The sequence below is a fragment of the Danio rerio genome, chromosome 6 (assembly GCF_052040795.2).
Source record: "Danio rerio strain M-AB ecotype USA chromosome 6, GRCz13ab, whole genome shotgun sequence".
Lineage (NCBI taxonomy): Eukaryota > Metazoa > Chordata > Actinopteri > Cypriniformes > Danionidae > Danio > Danio rerio.
Window position 1 is genome coordinate 24,652,486 of NC_141026.1, and position 17,819 is coordinate 24,670,304.

A 17,819-nucleotide genomic window follows, 5' to 3' on the forward strand; every position below is an offset into this window, starting at 1 on the left:
GGTCAAAAGAGGCAAGCAGAGTCTGGAAGTCAGCAGCTTGAGGTCTTTTAATGTGAATGTTAAAGTCACCTAGCACTAACAAGGGAGTGTCATAATCAGAAAAAGATGAGAGAAGAACATTGGATTAATCTAAGAAGTGACCTAATGTACCCAGTGGGCGGTATAGGACAACCACATTTATGTAGAAGGGGTGGATAATGGAGACTGCATGGAATTCAAAGGAGATGATTATTGGCAGGGACAGTCTCTGAGTGAATTTCCATTCCTTGGAAATCAGTAGTCCAGTCCCACCCCCTCTCCCTGTCTGACGAGGAGTGTGGGAAAAAGAGAAATTAGCAGACAGAGCTGCATGTGTAGCATTGTCCTCCGGTCTCAACCAGGTCTCAGTTAGAGCTATGAGATTATAGTCAGAATGTGTAGCTATGGAGGTAATAAAGTCTGCCTTGTTAACTGCTGATTGACAATTCCAGAGGCCCACGGAGAGAGAGTTTTGAAATAGCAGATACATGTATTAAACGAAGGTTGTGAGGATTACGCCTGCAGCGTACCTCCTGTGCTTTTGCGAGTGTTAGTAACAATAGGAATTAGTAAACACATAATAAATGTGCAATGAAAACAATAATAAGTTCAAAGATAAAGTAAAATAAGTAAAGTACTCAGTGCTTTGTGTCTTTGCTCGGTGGAGTCGCCCAGGTAGAGTCGATGGCGCAGGTAGAGTCAATGGTGCAGGCAGAGTCGATGGCCCAAGCAGAGTCGATGGCGCAGGTAGAGTCGATGGTGCAGGCAGAGTCAATGGCACAGGCAGAGTCGATGGCGCAGGTAGAGTCGATGGCGAAGGTAGAGTCGATGTTCTTTACACTCGTCGATCTTCACACAAGGCTGCCGCGACTGCTGCCGCGGTAAGACTAGCTGCTTATTTACACCCCAGAGCACTAGCTGATTGAATTCAGCTGGACACGCCTTGAGAGTAAAAACACCCGAAACTGTGGTGGGGGACGTGAAACCGTCCGCGCTAGACACACAAGCTCTTATAGTAACCAAGGAAACAGTGGGTAAACTTTTCTGGTACCATACACAAAGCTGAAAACAAGTTTAAATGTCCTACAACCTTACACAAACAGCTGAAAACAAGTTTAAATGTCCTACAACCTTACACAAACAGCTGAAAACAAGTCTAAGTGTCCTTAAACCATACACAACAACTGAAAACAAGTACTTACAGGCTGTTGGTCTCGTTGCTAAAGTGCTTCTCCTGCTAACTAAAGCAATAACTAATACTAATGATGATCATGATGAGTATGATGATGACAATTATTATTTTATTATTATGTATTAGAAATGAAAAAAATCAATAATAATATAAATGATGATTGTTATTATTATTATTCTGTATATGTCATATACAGTACAGATACTTGATAATAATAATAATAATTTGTTACATTTATATAGCTCTTTTCTGGGCACTCAAAGCGCTTTACACAATGGGGGGGTGGGATCTCCTCCACCAGTGTTCAGCATCCACCTGGATGACGCGACGGCCAGACCGCACACCACACACCAGCTGATTGGTGGAGAGGAGACAGAGTGATGATATACCAATTATAATATGGGGAGGGTTAGGAGTCCATGATGGACAGAGGCCAGTGGGCAGATTTGGCCAGGATGCCGGGGTTAAACCCCTACTCTTTTTCAAAGGACATCCTGGAATTTTTAACGACCACAGAGAGTCGGGAACTCAATTTAACGTCTCATCCGAAAGACGGCGCTCACTGAGCAGTATAGAGTCCCCGTCACTATACTGGGGCATTAGGACCCACACAGACCGCAGGTTGGGCGCCCCCTGCTGGCCTCACTAACACCACTTCCGGCAGCAACCTAGCTTTCCCATGTGGTCTCCCATCCAGGTACTGAGAGGGCGCAGCCCTGCTTAGCTTTAGTGGGCTGATGGTTTTGGGAAATGCACCCCAGAAAGTGATTGCTCTTAAGAGATAACTATTTACTAGGAGCATATCTATGGTGCCGATTTGAATTAGCCAATTAACTTAAGTTGCATGTTTTTGGATGGTGTGAGGAACCCGGGGACCTGGGGGAAACCCACGTGAGCACAGGGAGAGAGTGCAAACTCTGCACAGAAATGTCTGCTGGTTTGGTAAAGCCTGGACCCACAGGCGTTCTTGCTATGAGGCCACCGTGTCACCCATCTAGGAAAAAGAAGGAGTAAGGGTGAAAGATAGCGATAATGAAGATAATGGTGGTACGTAACCCAGGGTATTTGTAGTAGCTTAAGAGTCGTCTGATTATTGCATTGAGAATTGAATAATGCAGATCCAGCTGCTAGCAATCATAAGCATGTGATCCTCTTGAAATTAATTTGAAAAATAAACTTTGCCCATTAAAACTGCCCTTATTTTTGTTATTGGTATAAGTTGCAGAGGATTGTTTGACTAGAAATTTATTGTTTTTTACCATCATTCTTTTTTAGGGATTTGGCAGACCAACTGTACGAACTGCTGTAAATAAATCACATTTTTACAGTGTCTACACTACACATAGATTTTAAAGTTTTATTACTTGTCTTTACATAACTAAAAGACATAGGACCTCAATTCATTACAGATATGCTCACTGAATACAAACAGAACACTTAAATCTTTAGGATCAAATAAATTTCAAGAGTTCAGTCAAAAGAGGGTGAATCGGCCTACAGCTACTGCACACCCGCTGCTGGAATCAGCTTCCAGAAATGATCAGATGTGCTCCAACATTAGGCACATTAAATTCAAGACTTTGCTGAATGAGCACTGTGCTACGTCCAACAGATCGCACTATTATGTTTTTTTTCTTTTGCATTCCTTTAAAACTTGTTTTAATACATATTAATCTGTTTTATCTGTTTTTAAATCATTGTTATTCATTGTTGTTTCTACTTTATACTTGTTTCTTTTATTCTTGTTTATGTAAAGCACTTTGAATTAACACTGTGTATAAAATGTACTATAAAACCTTGCCTTGCCTTTGAACAAAAACTGGCATGTCCAAAATTACTCTTACCCTTTGCAAACTGTCACAGTCTAAGGGAAAATTCAAAGTTCTATACCATTCCAAATATTCCCAGACGGCAACCCTTTTCAGATGTTGTGAATCCTGTGAATCCCATGTTTTTATAAAATTCACACTTCGTCAAAGTTTTGCTCAATGTAAAGTCAATGGGATTTTGGGTTTAGGCTTTAGGGTTAAGGTATTTAAATACTGTGGGTGTGTGGCTTTAGAGCTTCATTGTCATGTTGAGATCTTTTTGATTGTCTGAGTAAAATGAGCCTACCCTATGTCTGATTGACACTGCTATGTAGATTTATTGATGTGTGGCATGTATAATGGGAGTCAATGGGATCAATGTATTTGGGCCAGCGTCAGCTAACAGCTAAGAGGCAATTATTGTGGCGAAGGAAAATAATATTCACGTCTCCCGCCTCTGGAAGCTGGATGATGAGACAATGCTTTCTCAGCCCGCCACCATCACCGCATCTTTAGAGCGAGGATGATCTTAATGCCAACCCTTCAGTGTGAAGGGGACAGCCTTATCTCCAGCCAACTGAAGGTATCCTGGCATCACACTGAGCTGGCATGTCCGGGGTCCTTCTTGGAGAGAAGTCTACCACACAGCTAATAGAATCCACTTTAGATTCTAGGCATGCCTTGTTAGAGCCATAAAGAGCACTAGAGATTTGTCTTTTTATTTTTGTAATATTTTTCTATAATATTGTATTGTTTGTATAGGGATGCAAAGTTAGTGCCATTTGATGCAGTATTTAATATTATTATTTGTGATATTATGGTGTGTGCATGACGTTTTATGTGTTCAGTGGTGCTATACGTCAAATGTATGCGTAAGCATCTGGAAAGAATGTTTAGAAAGAAGGAAGGGGCTTGATGACGGTCTTTTGACCGTTCTAAAATCATATTTATTTCGAAACTTCGATAAAGTGTACATAGTTCTTTTGTTTGTATTTTGATTATTGTTGTTCTCGACAAAAAAAAGTAAACTGTTACATTGCAAGTTTTTGGTTTTGCGCGTCAAATCCTTTGTTTCGAGCCACTATGGAAATGGTGAAAAACTTGAAGAATTAGATCGCCATTACATGCCTCATAGAGGATGCTTTAGCTTGTGTGACAGCATTAACCACCTAAACGGTTGGTCACCTAAGTCCCCCGCGCTCCATCAATGGCCCATACTTGAGGTTTCATAGTAGTGATGGGTCGTTCATGAACGATTCATTCATTTTGAACAAATCTTCAAAATGACTTGGAACTACGAGTCCTCTCAGGGAGTGATTCGTTCATCCGCACGTGCGCACATTTGTGCAGGTGATATCGTTCATTTCAAGTCTTTTGAGTCGATCATCACGGAAAGGCAGAAGCCAATCATATGCGTTTAGAGCCGGAAAAAAAATTATCCGTTCATCTCTCGAGTCCTCTATCGGGTCTGAGTCATTTGTTACTCATGGGCCAATCATATGCGTTTAGAGCCAGAAAAATAATTGAACCGTTCATCTCTCGATTCCTCTATCGGGTCTGAGTCATTCGCTCCTCACGGGCCAATCGTTTGCGTTCAGAGCCGGAAAAATAATTAATCCGTTCATCTCTCGAGTCATTCGTTCCTCACGGGCCAATCATATGCGTTTAGAGCTGAAAAAAAATAATTGAATTGAAAGGTGAACTAATTATTATGGCTCCTATCGACTCAGACTGTGTACATTGGTTTAGATTATATGTGACTGTCAGTTTAATGTGACCGAATCACTAACTTTGGAAGACATGAAGAGGTGAGCTGAGCAAAGAGACAACAATACCTTTATAGACAAAAGAGCAGGTAAAAATTGAATTGTTGTTTTCTTCTACTTATAGTACTCTATTTATTACTTATTTGTCTTGTAATCAACCTTTTGGGCTAGTTGTAGATGTGTTTGGAAGCAATTCATAACATTTTAATAATATTTTGGCAAACTGAACCAAATAAACGAAATGACTCGAAAAAAGATTCGCTTAACTCAATGAACGAGACTCGAAGATCTGAGTCAGTAAAATAATCCAAACTTCCCATCACTATTTCATAGATCTGGGCGAGGGTGCCAAACGGTGCCTTTCCCAGAAAAGAAACTTCTTCCAGGGGACATGCCAGGGAGGGGCCATCACGAAGATAATAGAAATGCAGGTCCGATTGAGCCAGAGAGGTGCAATATGTAGACCTGTTCCTCGTCCTCCATGACTTTACAGTATCTGTGCAAGTAGGCTGACAGAAGAAATGGGTATTACCCACGTCCCGGGGCCAGCTGTGTAGCCAGTATAATAGAATGCACCCATAACAGCTGGACAGTCAGGGGTGGAGTCTCCATTTTCCCAGGCGAACTGCCATGAGAGTGCATTGGCTGCACAGTTGAGCTCGGCGTGGAAAAATGGAATGCATCGATTTCGTTGTCTAAGACTCCGGGGGAGCAGATGGCGAGCAAGCTGAAACATGCGGTGACAGCAGATACCCCGTGCAGTTGATATACACCATCATTGTCGTGCTGTCCGTCCTGACCTGCAGGTGTTTTCTTCTTCTAACATCGGTAAAAAAAATTGTGCAGCGTGAGATAAACCGCCAACAGCTTTAGGCAGTTAAAATGCCAATGCACAGCTGCATGCTCGCAACACACAACCCCCCTAGGGCATGCTGGAAGCATCCATTAAACAACGACATACCTGGACACTTGTTCTAGAGGTCTGCAGGTTATCGAGTCCAGCTCCATCCTGAGAAAAGAGTTGCTCTGTACGGGGGCAAGCCTGCTCTTTTCTTGGTTGACCTGAAGCCCCAATAGGTTGAAATGCCAAAGCACTCTGTCTCTGTGCATATTCAGTTGATCCCGTGAGTGTGCTGAAATCCAAGCCAGTTGTTGAGATAATTGAGTATGCAGATGCCCACTCACCGAAGGGGCACTGGGGCACCCTCTGCAAGCTTGGTGAAAACCTGCAGAGATGGAGAGAGCCTAAAGGGAAGGACTTGTACTGCCAGACTCAACGTTTTAACGCAAACTGCAGAAATTGGCATGGCGTGGAAGTGTAGAAACATGAAAGTCCTTGAAATAGGTGTCCTTCAGGTCTACTGCTCCCGACCAATTCTGAGGATGATCGCACCAGATGCATTTCTGCATAAGCATTCTGAACAACAGCTTGTGAAGACCATAGCCCACTGCTCTTTTTGGGTATGATGAATTACGGGCTCTAAAACCCACTCTCTATCTTGGCTGGAGGCACCGGTTCGATTGCATCCTTCACCAGGAGGACCGCATTTCCCTCTCCCAAGACAGGGGAGGGCACAGGGCTGACCCTGGTTAATTACACACCCGTGAACCTGTAAGGCCGTTTCGAGAATTGAACCACATAGCCAAGTCTGATCGCGCGAATGAGCCATTGAGATTGGCTGACTGGCCCCCGCTAACCAGGCAGGCAGATCCCTCGCAAGTGGCTTTATTCGCACGATTGTTGACATACCATTGGTGGGGCAGCGCGGAGTGAGCGGACTCAACTGGGGAGCACTAGTGTCCCACGGGAGAGCAGGAGGCAAGGGATTCACTCTCATCTCGCACCGAGACTCCAGAGCAGGGGCTGTAAGTGTGAGAGAAAGGAGACTGTCCTCCCACTCCTTGTGAGCCACTAGAGAAGTGCACCGATCCTGCAGGCTGAAAAGCATAGCGTCTAAGACTGGCCGTTTTTGCGCTGTCACATCTAGGGAAGGGGGGAAAATGCTTTTCCTTTAAGCATTTGATGGCGTTTTTTTTTCTTTTTTTTATGCCATTAGATGGAAAGCCCCACCCTATGCTGGGGAAAGAGCAAGTTCCCTCTTCTCCAGATGGCCCGTCTCAGATGGTGGCGCTGGTTGTCTGCGAGATGCTCGATGCAGTCGCTTGGCCGGAGGCAATTCGGTCAATCAGCGGAGCAAAAGCTGCAGGCAAGCACCCTCGCCGAAAAGCAGTGGATGGCTCAGCAGGGGGAGCGGTCTTACGATCCTGCCGATAGATGACCTCATCCCATCGCTTCCGACTGCTCCTTCACCAGCTTTAAATCCTGGGTATTTCATCTACGGTGTCACCGAACAGGCCAGCCTGGGATATGGGTGTGTTAAGAATCAGCCAGGGTTAGCCAGAGGTGGCATCCCTGGACCACTAATTTGACCCTCATCCTTCCCAGGGCACACGCAGCCGAGTTGGTGGTACGCAGAACATAGTTGGTTGTAGTGCGGAGCTCATGCTCGTCCTGGGTCGGAACCATCCTCGTGCAGCTGGGCCAGCCCCTGCGCTGGTAGGTGGCCATAGCATGCATGGTGAGGTCGGAGGGCTTAGACGGTCTTGCCTTCTTTACATCCTCCACATAATATCCCTCTTGTTGGTCTGGCCGTGGGGCTGGGAGATAAACCATCTCCAGGCCCACAGCTAAAGCAGCCTGGGAAAGCACGGCCACCGAGTCTGCTTCTAGAACATTACCCCAGAAGGAGAGAGGGGGCTTCAATCCTCATCAGACATTGACAGCCCACTCTCCAAGGATCGTGAGGATGGAAGCGCACGCAGATCGGGCAGAAAAAGTTGCCCTCCAGGACTGCGTGAGCTTACTGTGCATTTTCAGAAAGAAGGAAACAGGAGGCTTAGAAGTTTTTGCCTTCTTAGCATCCTCCACATAACACCCATTTAGTTGAGCCGGCCGTGGGGCTGGAGGATAAACCATCACCAGACCCACGGGCGAAGCAGCCCAGGAAAGCATGGCCATCAAGTCTGCTTTCTCAATATGACACTGGGATGGATCGCCCTTTTGCAAGAGCGAGCCGCAATCTTAACTACGCAACAAACATGCCATCACAATGATAGCATGCACTGTCGTAAGCACCGCATCAACATGCTTGACCCCCAGACATGAAACGCAGTGCTCGTGCCCTTCATCCGGTGACAGGAAACCACCGCATCCAGAAACGCACGGTCAGAGCGACATCTTAAAAATACGCGCTGCACAACCGTGTTGCTCTTTTAGAAAAACTTACCGCTTGGGAGGACCGGACCCAAAGAAAACAAGAGAGAAACCCAGCTCGACCGTCTGCCGCCATGCATCAAACACTCTGAACCACGAGAAGCAGCCTGCTTTCTGTTCTGTCTCTCTGTGAAGATTCACTTGGAGAAAACCCTCAAAGACTCTCTCAGAAGCTTTGTAAATGGCTCTGAAAGTGAAAAGGATGTCTAGCATGGCACGAGCTGCGTCTTTATAACTCGTTTAAGTGTAATTGACACCAGCTGTGCATGCTGATGCGACCAAATCATTAACATTGGCCTGTTTCTATACTCTTTCAGATGATTGGATTCTGACAAAATCCCCATAGTGGAAGTTTTCAACATAGCATTTTGGTTTTCCACATAGCATTGAAGTTCCCCTCCCGAAGGAGTACTTTGAGACATTCTAGCAACCCAGGGGTACAACATATAACCTCTTGCGAGGTATGTTGTCACTCAGGATGTTGTGAACTTGTCGAAGGTCTGCTCAATGTTGTCCATCTGATTTTAGGATGGTTGCAAAGGTGTTGTTAGGTGGTTGCTGGGGTGTTCTCACATGCTGCTAGGAGGTTGCTAGTTGGTTGTTAGGGTGCTTTGAGTGGTTACTATGTGGATGCTAAGGTGTTGCTAAGTGGTTGCTAGGGTGTTGCAAAGTGGTTGCTAGGCTGTGTTCTGAATGGTTGCTAGGCAGTTGCTAAGTCATTACTTGGGAATTGCTAGGGTGTTCTTAGTGGTCACTAAAGCTGTTGCCAGCCAATTGCTAAGGCATTGCTAGGGTTTTCCACAAAATTTACACTTGGCGCTATGATGTGTCAAAATTGGGCATAATGTGATTTTGTCAATGGACCCTTATAAAAGTCATTGCATACCTTTCCTGATAATCCACATGATTTGACTGCAATTTGAAGGGTCTGGGATGAAAACGGTGGTACTGGTAATTTTGTGAGTAAGAAGAAGGAGAAGAATCTTGCCCATTTTAATATTAATTTTGTGATACTCCTAAATAATGTAAATTGTGTTTTAATTAAATAAACTGTAAATTAAATAATAATATTATAGACAATACATTTGTTCATTTAAATCTTTATTAAGACTAAGAAAGAATCATATGCAAAGGTTACAACAATAAAAATAGCAATCTTTATTTTTTTTTCCAGATCTTCAGTAATATAAATTTTACCTTTACTACATCAAAATACAATGGGTGTACAATATTCACAAAATAATTATTTAAAATGTGTACATATAATTTCTTTGGCCATACTGGGCATACATATGTCATATCATAAAATACTGGCTGAATAGTATTATGTGAATATTAGTTTGTTTGAAACTTGGTAACAGATTTTCATTAATATCAGCTGCAAAATACACATTGACACATTGTATTTTTTTGACAGTCATATCAATATAGGAACCTGAGAGAAGAATCTTTAAAATCAGGTTAAAACTGCATAAGATGTACAACCAAGTAAGATTAAACTATGCAAGCAAATGGGCTAAAATCTAAATTGTGTCCAAATTTTATTTTCTTATATAATAAAAAATGTCAGCATGTATACTGGACTTATTATGATTGCTAAGCAATCATTTCAATCAGCCAATTTACTGCTAGCCTATATTGTTAATTGATCATTGATGCAAGTTTTGGACACTTAATTTGCACAAATTGTTTATAAATGTGTATCCATGACTTTTTTCTGTTTTATATAATGCAAAATCCTCCATGAACTTTTGTGAGGGGCTAAAATATCCAAAACTGTTCAGAATCAGTGACAACATGAAACACTATATAAACAAATGAAGGTCATACTGTATACAGCCTATTACAGAACACAGATAGTGATTAGAATGGCTCAGGACTTGCTTTACTGAATACTAATATCTGCAAAGAAACGAATGGAGAAAAACACAGATGTTCAGATGCTTGGGTCACTGTGGTAATTCTAGAACTCTTTACATTTTACCTACAAAAGCCACAACATCCAAGTAGCATGATGCCATTTATAAATATATAAATGTTCACAAATTAAACTAAGTTTGCTTTTCTTCAAATAATAATAAAAAACTATGGACTCCACATACATAGGCTTTTACAAAAAAATTTACACTTAATAATAAAATAAAATATGCTCTTTGAAAATGGAACTAGGACAGAAATTATAGAATGGGTAATAATACACCACAAGATTGATTTATTACAGAAAAGGGAGATTGTAAAACCAAACTGTCTGCACTCTGTTTAAATGGTATTTATACAACACTTTCATATATTTCAACACTTTCATATGTTTTTCCATATAACACTCATAATCGGGATCATACATCCTGTCATGCGACTACATACTGTAAACCAAAGTCCTGCTCTTTACATTTGGACAACTCGAAAATTTCAAATGCTCTAAAACTTGATAGGGGTGGGGGATTTTACACTGTAAGTTTCCTCAATTCTACAAGCAACAGCTACATTTTCTTTGTCAAGTTGCAGTTTTAACACAAAACCATCTGTGTTATCTGTAATAATTATGTGTGAGAGCTTTAAATTGATAGTTCACCCAAAATGGCAATTCTGTTTTACTATCTTTTACTCACCCTGGATTTAGATTTTTTATTTTGAATATCTTGGAAACCTGTAACCACTGACTTTCACAATAGGAAAGAACAACAACAAACAGTACATTTCATAACATCTTGTTTTGTGTTTAACAGATAAAATAATAATAATAATAATAAATTTTTTGGGTGATCAATCCAACGCTAAGTATCATGGCATGTTAAACTTGACAAGCCATTGCTCCAGCTCACTTAACAATTACCATAAAAACACTATAATAAAACTCTCATCACAGAACATTACATTTTGCTACACACCTAAAGAAAAAAATCCTCAGAAATTTTTGATGTTATAAAAGAACAGTCAAAGATTACAAACGGGCAGATGGAAAAAAGTACAGTGAACTGAGGAAGAGAAATAGATAGATGGACGGACTGATGTATTGAAATATAGTTAGAGACATTTACATCTCATGGGAGAGAACTTCATGCTCAGGTACACCATTGGTGTGGATTGCTGGTTGTCCATTTGGTTTGGTGTTATTCTCATTGAGTCTGCGAACGCGGTACATCTCGTAATGGATGCTGCTTGTAATATCTTTAATATTCTGCATGTGAGTCCTAGAAATGGGAAAACACAAAGAAAAAGGGACCTTGAAAGATTTTTACTAGTAAATTGCTAACTTGATTCATAATTTGTTAACACTACATTATAAGACATTAGCAAGCAGTTCATTAATACCGTTACAAATGCTGTATTATTGACTTGTACATGTTTAATGTTTTTAATGATTGTACATACATACTTTCATAATGAATAATTTTTCATTACTAAATTAATTATTGTTTGATTAACGTTTGTTAGGCATTAACTTTACATTATAAGACATTACGAAGCAGTTTATAAATTCAACAACAAATGCTGTATTATTGATGTAGAAGCATATTTATAGTGGGAAATGAGTTTATCAGAAAGAATTTGTTTATGATTAGCAATATTCAAATAAAAATTGTTATACCCTATTTAAGCATATGGCTACCCTGCATGTCAATAAATGCTTTATTAACACAACATCATGCAGTTTTGTAATTTATGCTTTATAAGTATACACAAATAAAACTCTAATATGCAAAATAAATCTTTGCAAATCTTATCTAAATATAAAATTACTGTACAGTTTAAACATCACTAGTTAACACTGAAATTAATAGTGTTATACTGTTATATTATTATATTGTTCTTCTGATCAAAAAGTTTATATTTTGACACCTCTTATTTGGCTGTTTACAGTAATGTACAATTGTACAGTCATTTTTTCTTTAGATACGAAGGCAAATATTTATTTTTCATTCAATATGGTACCTTTTATTTTCGTTTATAAGTGATTTAAAAAGTATAAATAGTTATCACTTTAATAAATGTGGTAATAAAGCATTTATTAACATACATAGTAACCATTACAATATGCATGAATAATACATAGATTTTGAACAATATACATTTTGATTTGAATATTTTATTAATCGTTTACTAATCTTAAAATCTTAAAATCCACCAACTACTCATAAATACAAATAGTTTTTAAATCATTCAATACTTAATATAGTACTAAAAATCAGTCAGAATCAAAATATGAAAGTACAATTATTAAGCACATTATACTTGTGCTTATAAGTAGAGTCAGACTGAATCTGCCGACACTTTTTGCTATTTCTGCGTAGAATTGTGTAAAAAAAAAATGTGGATTTTTTCTAAATGAATGTAAAACCTTAAATTAATATATATAAAATAACAAAATATACCTTTTAACTTGTATTTAATGTTTACAATGCAAATTAAATTAGATCTACTTAATTAGTAAAGAAGTCTCTTATATAATATATCTACTATAAAAAGGAAATATTACTTTGTTTACTTTTTATTTTATTTATTTACTTTAGAACTGCATTGTAAATAAATCGAATGAACATTTTTACATTAGTCAATAATATAAATATAATAAACACACATTTACACAAGTAAATAAATAGACTCAGTGATGGTCTTAAATTCTGTTTAAATCTGTATTTCTGCACACGCACATTCCATGTGGACCTACTTATAAGTAAAAAATACAGCATTTTTAGCTGTTTTTGTAAACTGCTTGGTAATGTCTTATAATGTAGAGTTAATGCTTAACTAATGATGAACTGTCAGCTAATGCTTAATAAATGATTCATAATGTGCAGCCATTATAGTGTTAATTACCAGTACGAGTAATGGAATTTTAAGCATATAATCATTGACAAAGAAATTAGTTGTTGAATTGTTGAGTACCTGATGAGAAGGTCCCGCAAGTAAGCAAACTCGCAATGTGTGGTGTTCTCAACTGAAAGAAAAAAAGAAAAAAACGATCAAATATATTAAAATAATAATTTAAAAGAAGATTTTTTGAAGTGTTTTAGAGAGTAGTTCACTTATAAATATCACCTGATTTTGTAAGCTAGAATAAATACATTCTCACTTCCTGTAATTATCCTTTTATTTTTGCAATTATTGGATGACAGATACAAAAATGTTGTGAATACCGGTCTGTTTGTGTTTTGTTTTGTTTGTTTAGCAAGAAGTTAGCATTGCAAGCCAAAGAATCAGAATACTGAGCTTTTAGAGAGCCAGCATGTAATACTATTGCTTGAGTTGTAGTAGCATCCTTTTGCCACTAGATGGTAGTGTTTTATAAAATACAACAAAAAAGAATGAGCAGCAAAATATTTTAATATCATTAAAAATAGGACACTAGGAAATGATCAAAAATGCTTGTACACAAATGAAGTAATGAAATTAGTAAGTGGTAAACAATAAAATCTTGGTTTTGTTGAAAAAAATTTGGTATTGTTGATTAGTTCTACTTAAAAATACAACTATGCATGCCTGAAAAAGGAAGGAATATTGTTTTCTGTCATCTAACTCAAGGGTAATGATGACTTGAATGTGAGATTATGTTGGAATGAGACTGAAAGCAATTAATGAATTTCAAATTACAGAATAAATACAGAATAGTAACTGAAGCACTGTTTTCTGTTTTGTTGTTTACATTTCTTACTCAACACATACTAATCATGTAAGCTACAGTATGTCACATCTTTTGCCTTATTATTAATCAAATTATTTTATTACTCATTGCTCATTGAACCTTCCTCAACTTACAATCGACACCAGAGGTATTGGTCTCCTCTAATAAAAATGCTTGTGAATCTGAACACCATTCTTATGTATATGTACCACACAAATCCATTTTAATAAGACAGTTATTACATGCATTTACTCATTTGTCTTTGCAATGATGACAGTACATAATATTTTACTAGTTATTGTTGGAAGATACTAATATTTAGCCTAAAGTGCAATTTAAACTCTTAATTACAATATAAGCAGGTAAGGCAAGCTATAGGATAACAGTGTAGACAATAAAACAAAGAAAAACTAAAAATAATGTAAAGATGGATAATAATATTGTCCTAAAACTGATTAAAAATTGCATTTAATCCTGCCAAACAAAAGAAATAAGACTATTCAAAAATACAACAGTGTGAATTCAAACCAGCAACCTTCTTGCTCTTTGGCGACCATGCTACACATTTATATGTATATATGCTGTGACACTGTAAACATTCTCTTGGTCTGTTAAAATCATTTGGGCCATATTTTTAAAAAGACTACAAATTTCACAGGATAGCTAAAAATTCAACTGTATCAAAATTAAATACATAACAAAATTTAAAACAACAAATATTTTTACAATTGTTCATGATATTTTTTACTGTATTTCTGATAAAATACAGTACATGCAGCCTTGGTAAGTAGGATCAGCTTCTTCTTAAAGATCTTACAGATCCCAACGTTTGGACATACTTTCCCTAAACAAAAGCATGTTTATTTTTAAACCAAGAAGAGGAACACAGGACACTAACCCAACAACAAAGAAAGAACCGAGAGAGAGGATGTGCAAATGTGAGTGTGGTGAATACAAGAAGTGTGTGTGTAAAGATGTAAGCACAACCTTCTACTGTTCCCCATCTTGTTTTCCTGCCCAGAAGTCTTTTTCCGTTGACCTGATATTCTTGATCACTTCCCACCACAGCAAATGGGATCATCTCCTAAAACATACATGAAAGGAGAATGCTCAATATGAAAAAGGCAACACTTGAAATTCAATTCAGTCATCTTTATATCCGAAACACTGAAGAAAAAGTCTATCGATGCACAGCTTCAATAGTCTCCACTCCATTTTTTGTTAGAAATAATACAAAGCTGAGCAGAAACAAAATCGAATTCTTTATTAAGTGTAAGCCATCAACATTGACTTTTTTTTAAACGCTCGCCACAGTAGGAGTTACTGAATGATATAAAGCGACACATACCCTGATCTTCTCATTAATCATTCTGTCCTCTGCATCCTCATCAAACTCCTTTTGAGGATAGATGTCAATTTCATTGGCTCGCAAGTCTTCTCTTATCTGCACACACAAGCACACACAATCATCATCATCAACAATCAATGGATGCTTTAGTTCTTCCTTCATCTACAGGACAAGCATGAAAGCGCATGCACAGGCCATTACTAATCTTTGATCAACAAAAGGGAATGAATTGTTTAAAATCAAAAAATAATGGACAAACAAGCTGATATTAAATTAGAGGTATGGGTTACCCAGAACAGTAAACTCAGTCTTCATTTACTTGTTTCAAACTGACTGTATATGAGTCACACAGTTAATTGTTACCTTTTAATTTGTTTATATTATTGTTTTAAATTAGCTTTATTAAATTTTTATTAAAATAATATAATATTAATACATGCTTTATTTTCCGATTTATGTGGTTGTTGTTTGGTTCATATTATCCATTTATAACTTTTTTTGTTTTCTTTTTTTTTACAAAAGGTAACATTTTTTATGTTTTAGTTCCTGATTTATATATTTGTTTTTTGGTCAGTTTATGCCTTAGTGTGAATTAGGCATGGAACAATAACCGGTTTCAAGGTTTACCGTGGTTTGGTCAAAAAGTCAAGTCTTTAAAACCACTAACATGTTCTGTTCCTATACAGGTATATGTACAATTTTATGTGTTTTTTTATGACTATTTTACTTAGTTGTTTAGGGCAACAGTATCTGCAATAAAAAAGGACCCCCCCCCCCCCCCCCCCAATATCAAAAGCATTTGATCAGCTTCCTATTTAGAAAACTAAAATAAATTGCTCATGTGCCAAAATACAAGCATACTCTGGACCTGAACATTTTTTTACTTTACATGTAAAGAGAAGAAAGATATCCAATGATACTTTTTGAAGTTTTAAAGAAATCAGTTTTGTTAAAACTAATGAAGATAGCAGAAGTCAAAGGTTTTTAAAATGATTTAGCCTGACATGTTTACAGTTCCAAAATATTTAAAATGTTTATTAAAATAAAATATATTGTGTTCAATGGGGAAAAGTTTTTTTTTTTTTTTTACTAGAACCAACTGAGGTCACTGTTTGCCCAAATTTTGTTTAGAAATTGCTAAAATTGCTTTTTGCCACTGTTAACAAAAAGTTTCTAGACTCATGAAATGATTATTTCAGGATAACAAGATTATTTTAGAAGAACAACACCATTAAAATTTGAACATTCATGATTATGGTTACAATATCTAAATTTGAGCCATCATACTCTGATGCATAATTGTCATTTTGTTTAGTTTTTAATAGCTCTACAAATCGCCTTCTAGTCATTGTGACTATTCATTTATTATAACCACTAATTCAGTGAGTAAAATTGAAAGTAAAAGTCAGTATTAAGTAATTTCAAACAAGCAATGTGTAAATGCAAGCATTTTTTATAGTGGGTAAATTAGACCTATACTGAAACTTATAGGTATAAATGTCCCACTTTTTAATATATTTTTATCAAAACAATTTTTAATATCTGGGAATTGTAAATAAGGCAATTTTAGTAGAAGTTAATGACTGGGAGGTTTGAATGTTTTATTGAAGGTCTGCTATGTAAAATTGAATAACAGTGATGGGTAAATCTGACCCCATAGTGGTTCTAGTGTTAACCAGACATTTAAAAAGAACACCGTGAGGATACCGGATATTGTAAAAATTGACATTTTTTTTCAAGGTTGTTCCATCAGAATCTTATACCAGCATATGACTAGTCTGAACGGCGCTATATTTTCATTATACAGAAATGAGCAGCCAGTACAGGCTTAAAAATGCTTTCTTGTTTTGAACAACTGTCATTAGCACTGTCGCCTCAAAGCAAGAAGGTTGCTGGTCTGACTCCTTGCTGAGACCAGTTGGCATTTCTGCATGGAGTTTCCATGTTCTCCCTGTGTTTGGCTGTAGTGTATAAGTGTTTGTGAATACGAAAGTGTATGGTTGTTTCCCAGTGCTGAGTTGTGGATGGAAGGGCATTCGATGTGTAAAACATATGCCAGGGTAGTTGAAGTTTGATTTTTCTGTGGTGACTCCTTAACATTAAAATAAATGAACAATAACATTATAATTAAAACAACAGTTAAAGTAATGACATGTCAGTGAGTGAATCAAATTCATTTCGTCATTGGGTGAACCTTGGGTGACGCATTCTGTGGTCACATTCAGGGTCACGGCGTTTCTCAGATGTCAGAATGAATAATCGTAGCCCACATGACTTCAGACCTCTGGCAGTGAAGATTTAAACAGGCCACTTGGAGCATAATGAAAAGAACACAGAGAGCATTTATCCAGCGGAAGGTTTTAATGAATGACGACGAATCAAAACTACACCCTTCACAGAATCCACACTGAGCTAGTGTTTGTTTTGATTGTCCGCTTCCATATGCTTGATGTCCATAGCCGGACATTAAATAAACCAGACATATTCAGCAAGTCCACATCAATATTCTAAAGTTTGAAAATAGAGTCACCCCCCACTTTTCTCTAAAGTCAAAGGCTGCGTGTGTAGGGTGGAGAAAAAGGATCTAAGGATTGTGCGTTGACCCCACAGCCAAACATAATAGCTGCATACAGGCTTGAAGATCTTTTGGAGCATGGGGTTTGTTCTGTTTGGCAGGTGAAGAAAATGTTAGGAGGAAACAGTAGCTTGGAAGACCTCTGAGTTTCCTTTGGCAGCTACATAGGCCAAAAAGCCAAAAAAAAAAGTTGTACAAGGTAAAAATGAGAAGTA

At 37.9% G+C, this 17,819-nt stretch overlaps 1 protein-coding gene across 11 annotated transcripts in view; it reads right to left on the minus strand.

The window, feature by feature from the left end:
- Positions 1-9,142: 9,142 nt before the first annotated feature.
- septin9b (septin 9b) overlaps positions 9,143-17,819 on the minus strand; it is a 106,199-nt gene continuing 97,522 nt past the window's right edge. For 5 of the 11 annotated variants that reach the window (XR_015492774.1, XR_015492776.1, XR_015492775.1 and 2 more), the window contains 5 exons: positions 15,030-15,125; positions 14,669-14,765; positions 12,946-12,997; positions 10,865-11,249; positions 9,143-10,705 (listed from right to left, as the gene is read on the minus strand). Coding sequence is in view for 6 of the 11 variants with exons in the window: in XM_087255559.1 (XP_087111685.1) it covers positions 11,093-11,249; positions 12,946-12,997; positions 14,669-14,765; positions 15,030-15,125 (402 nt within the window). In the remaining 5 variants the exon portion in view is untranslated. 11 annotated transcript variants of the gene reach the window in all.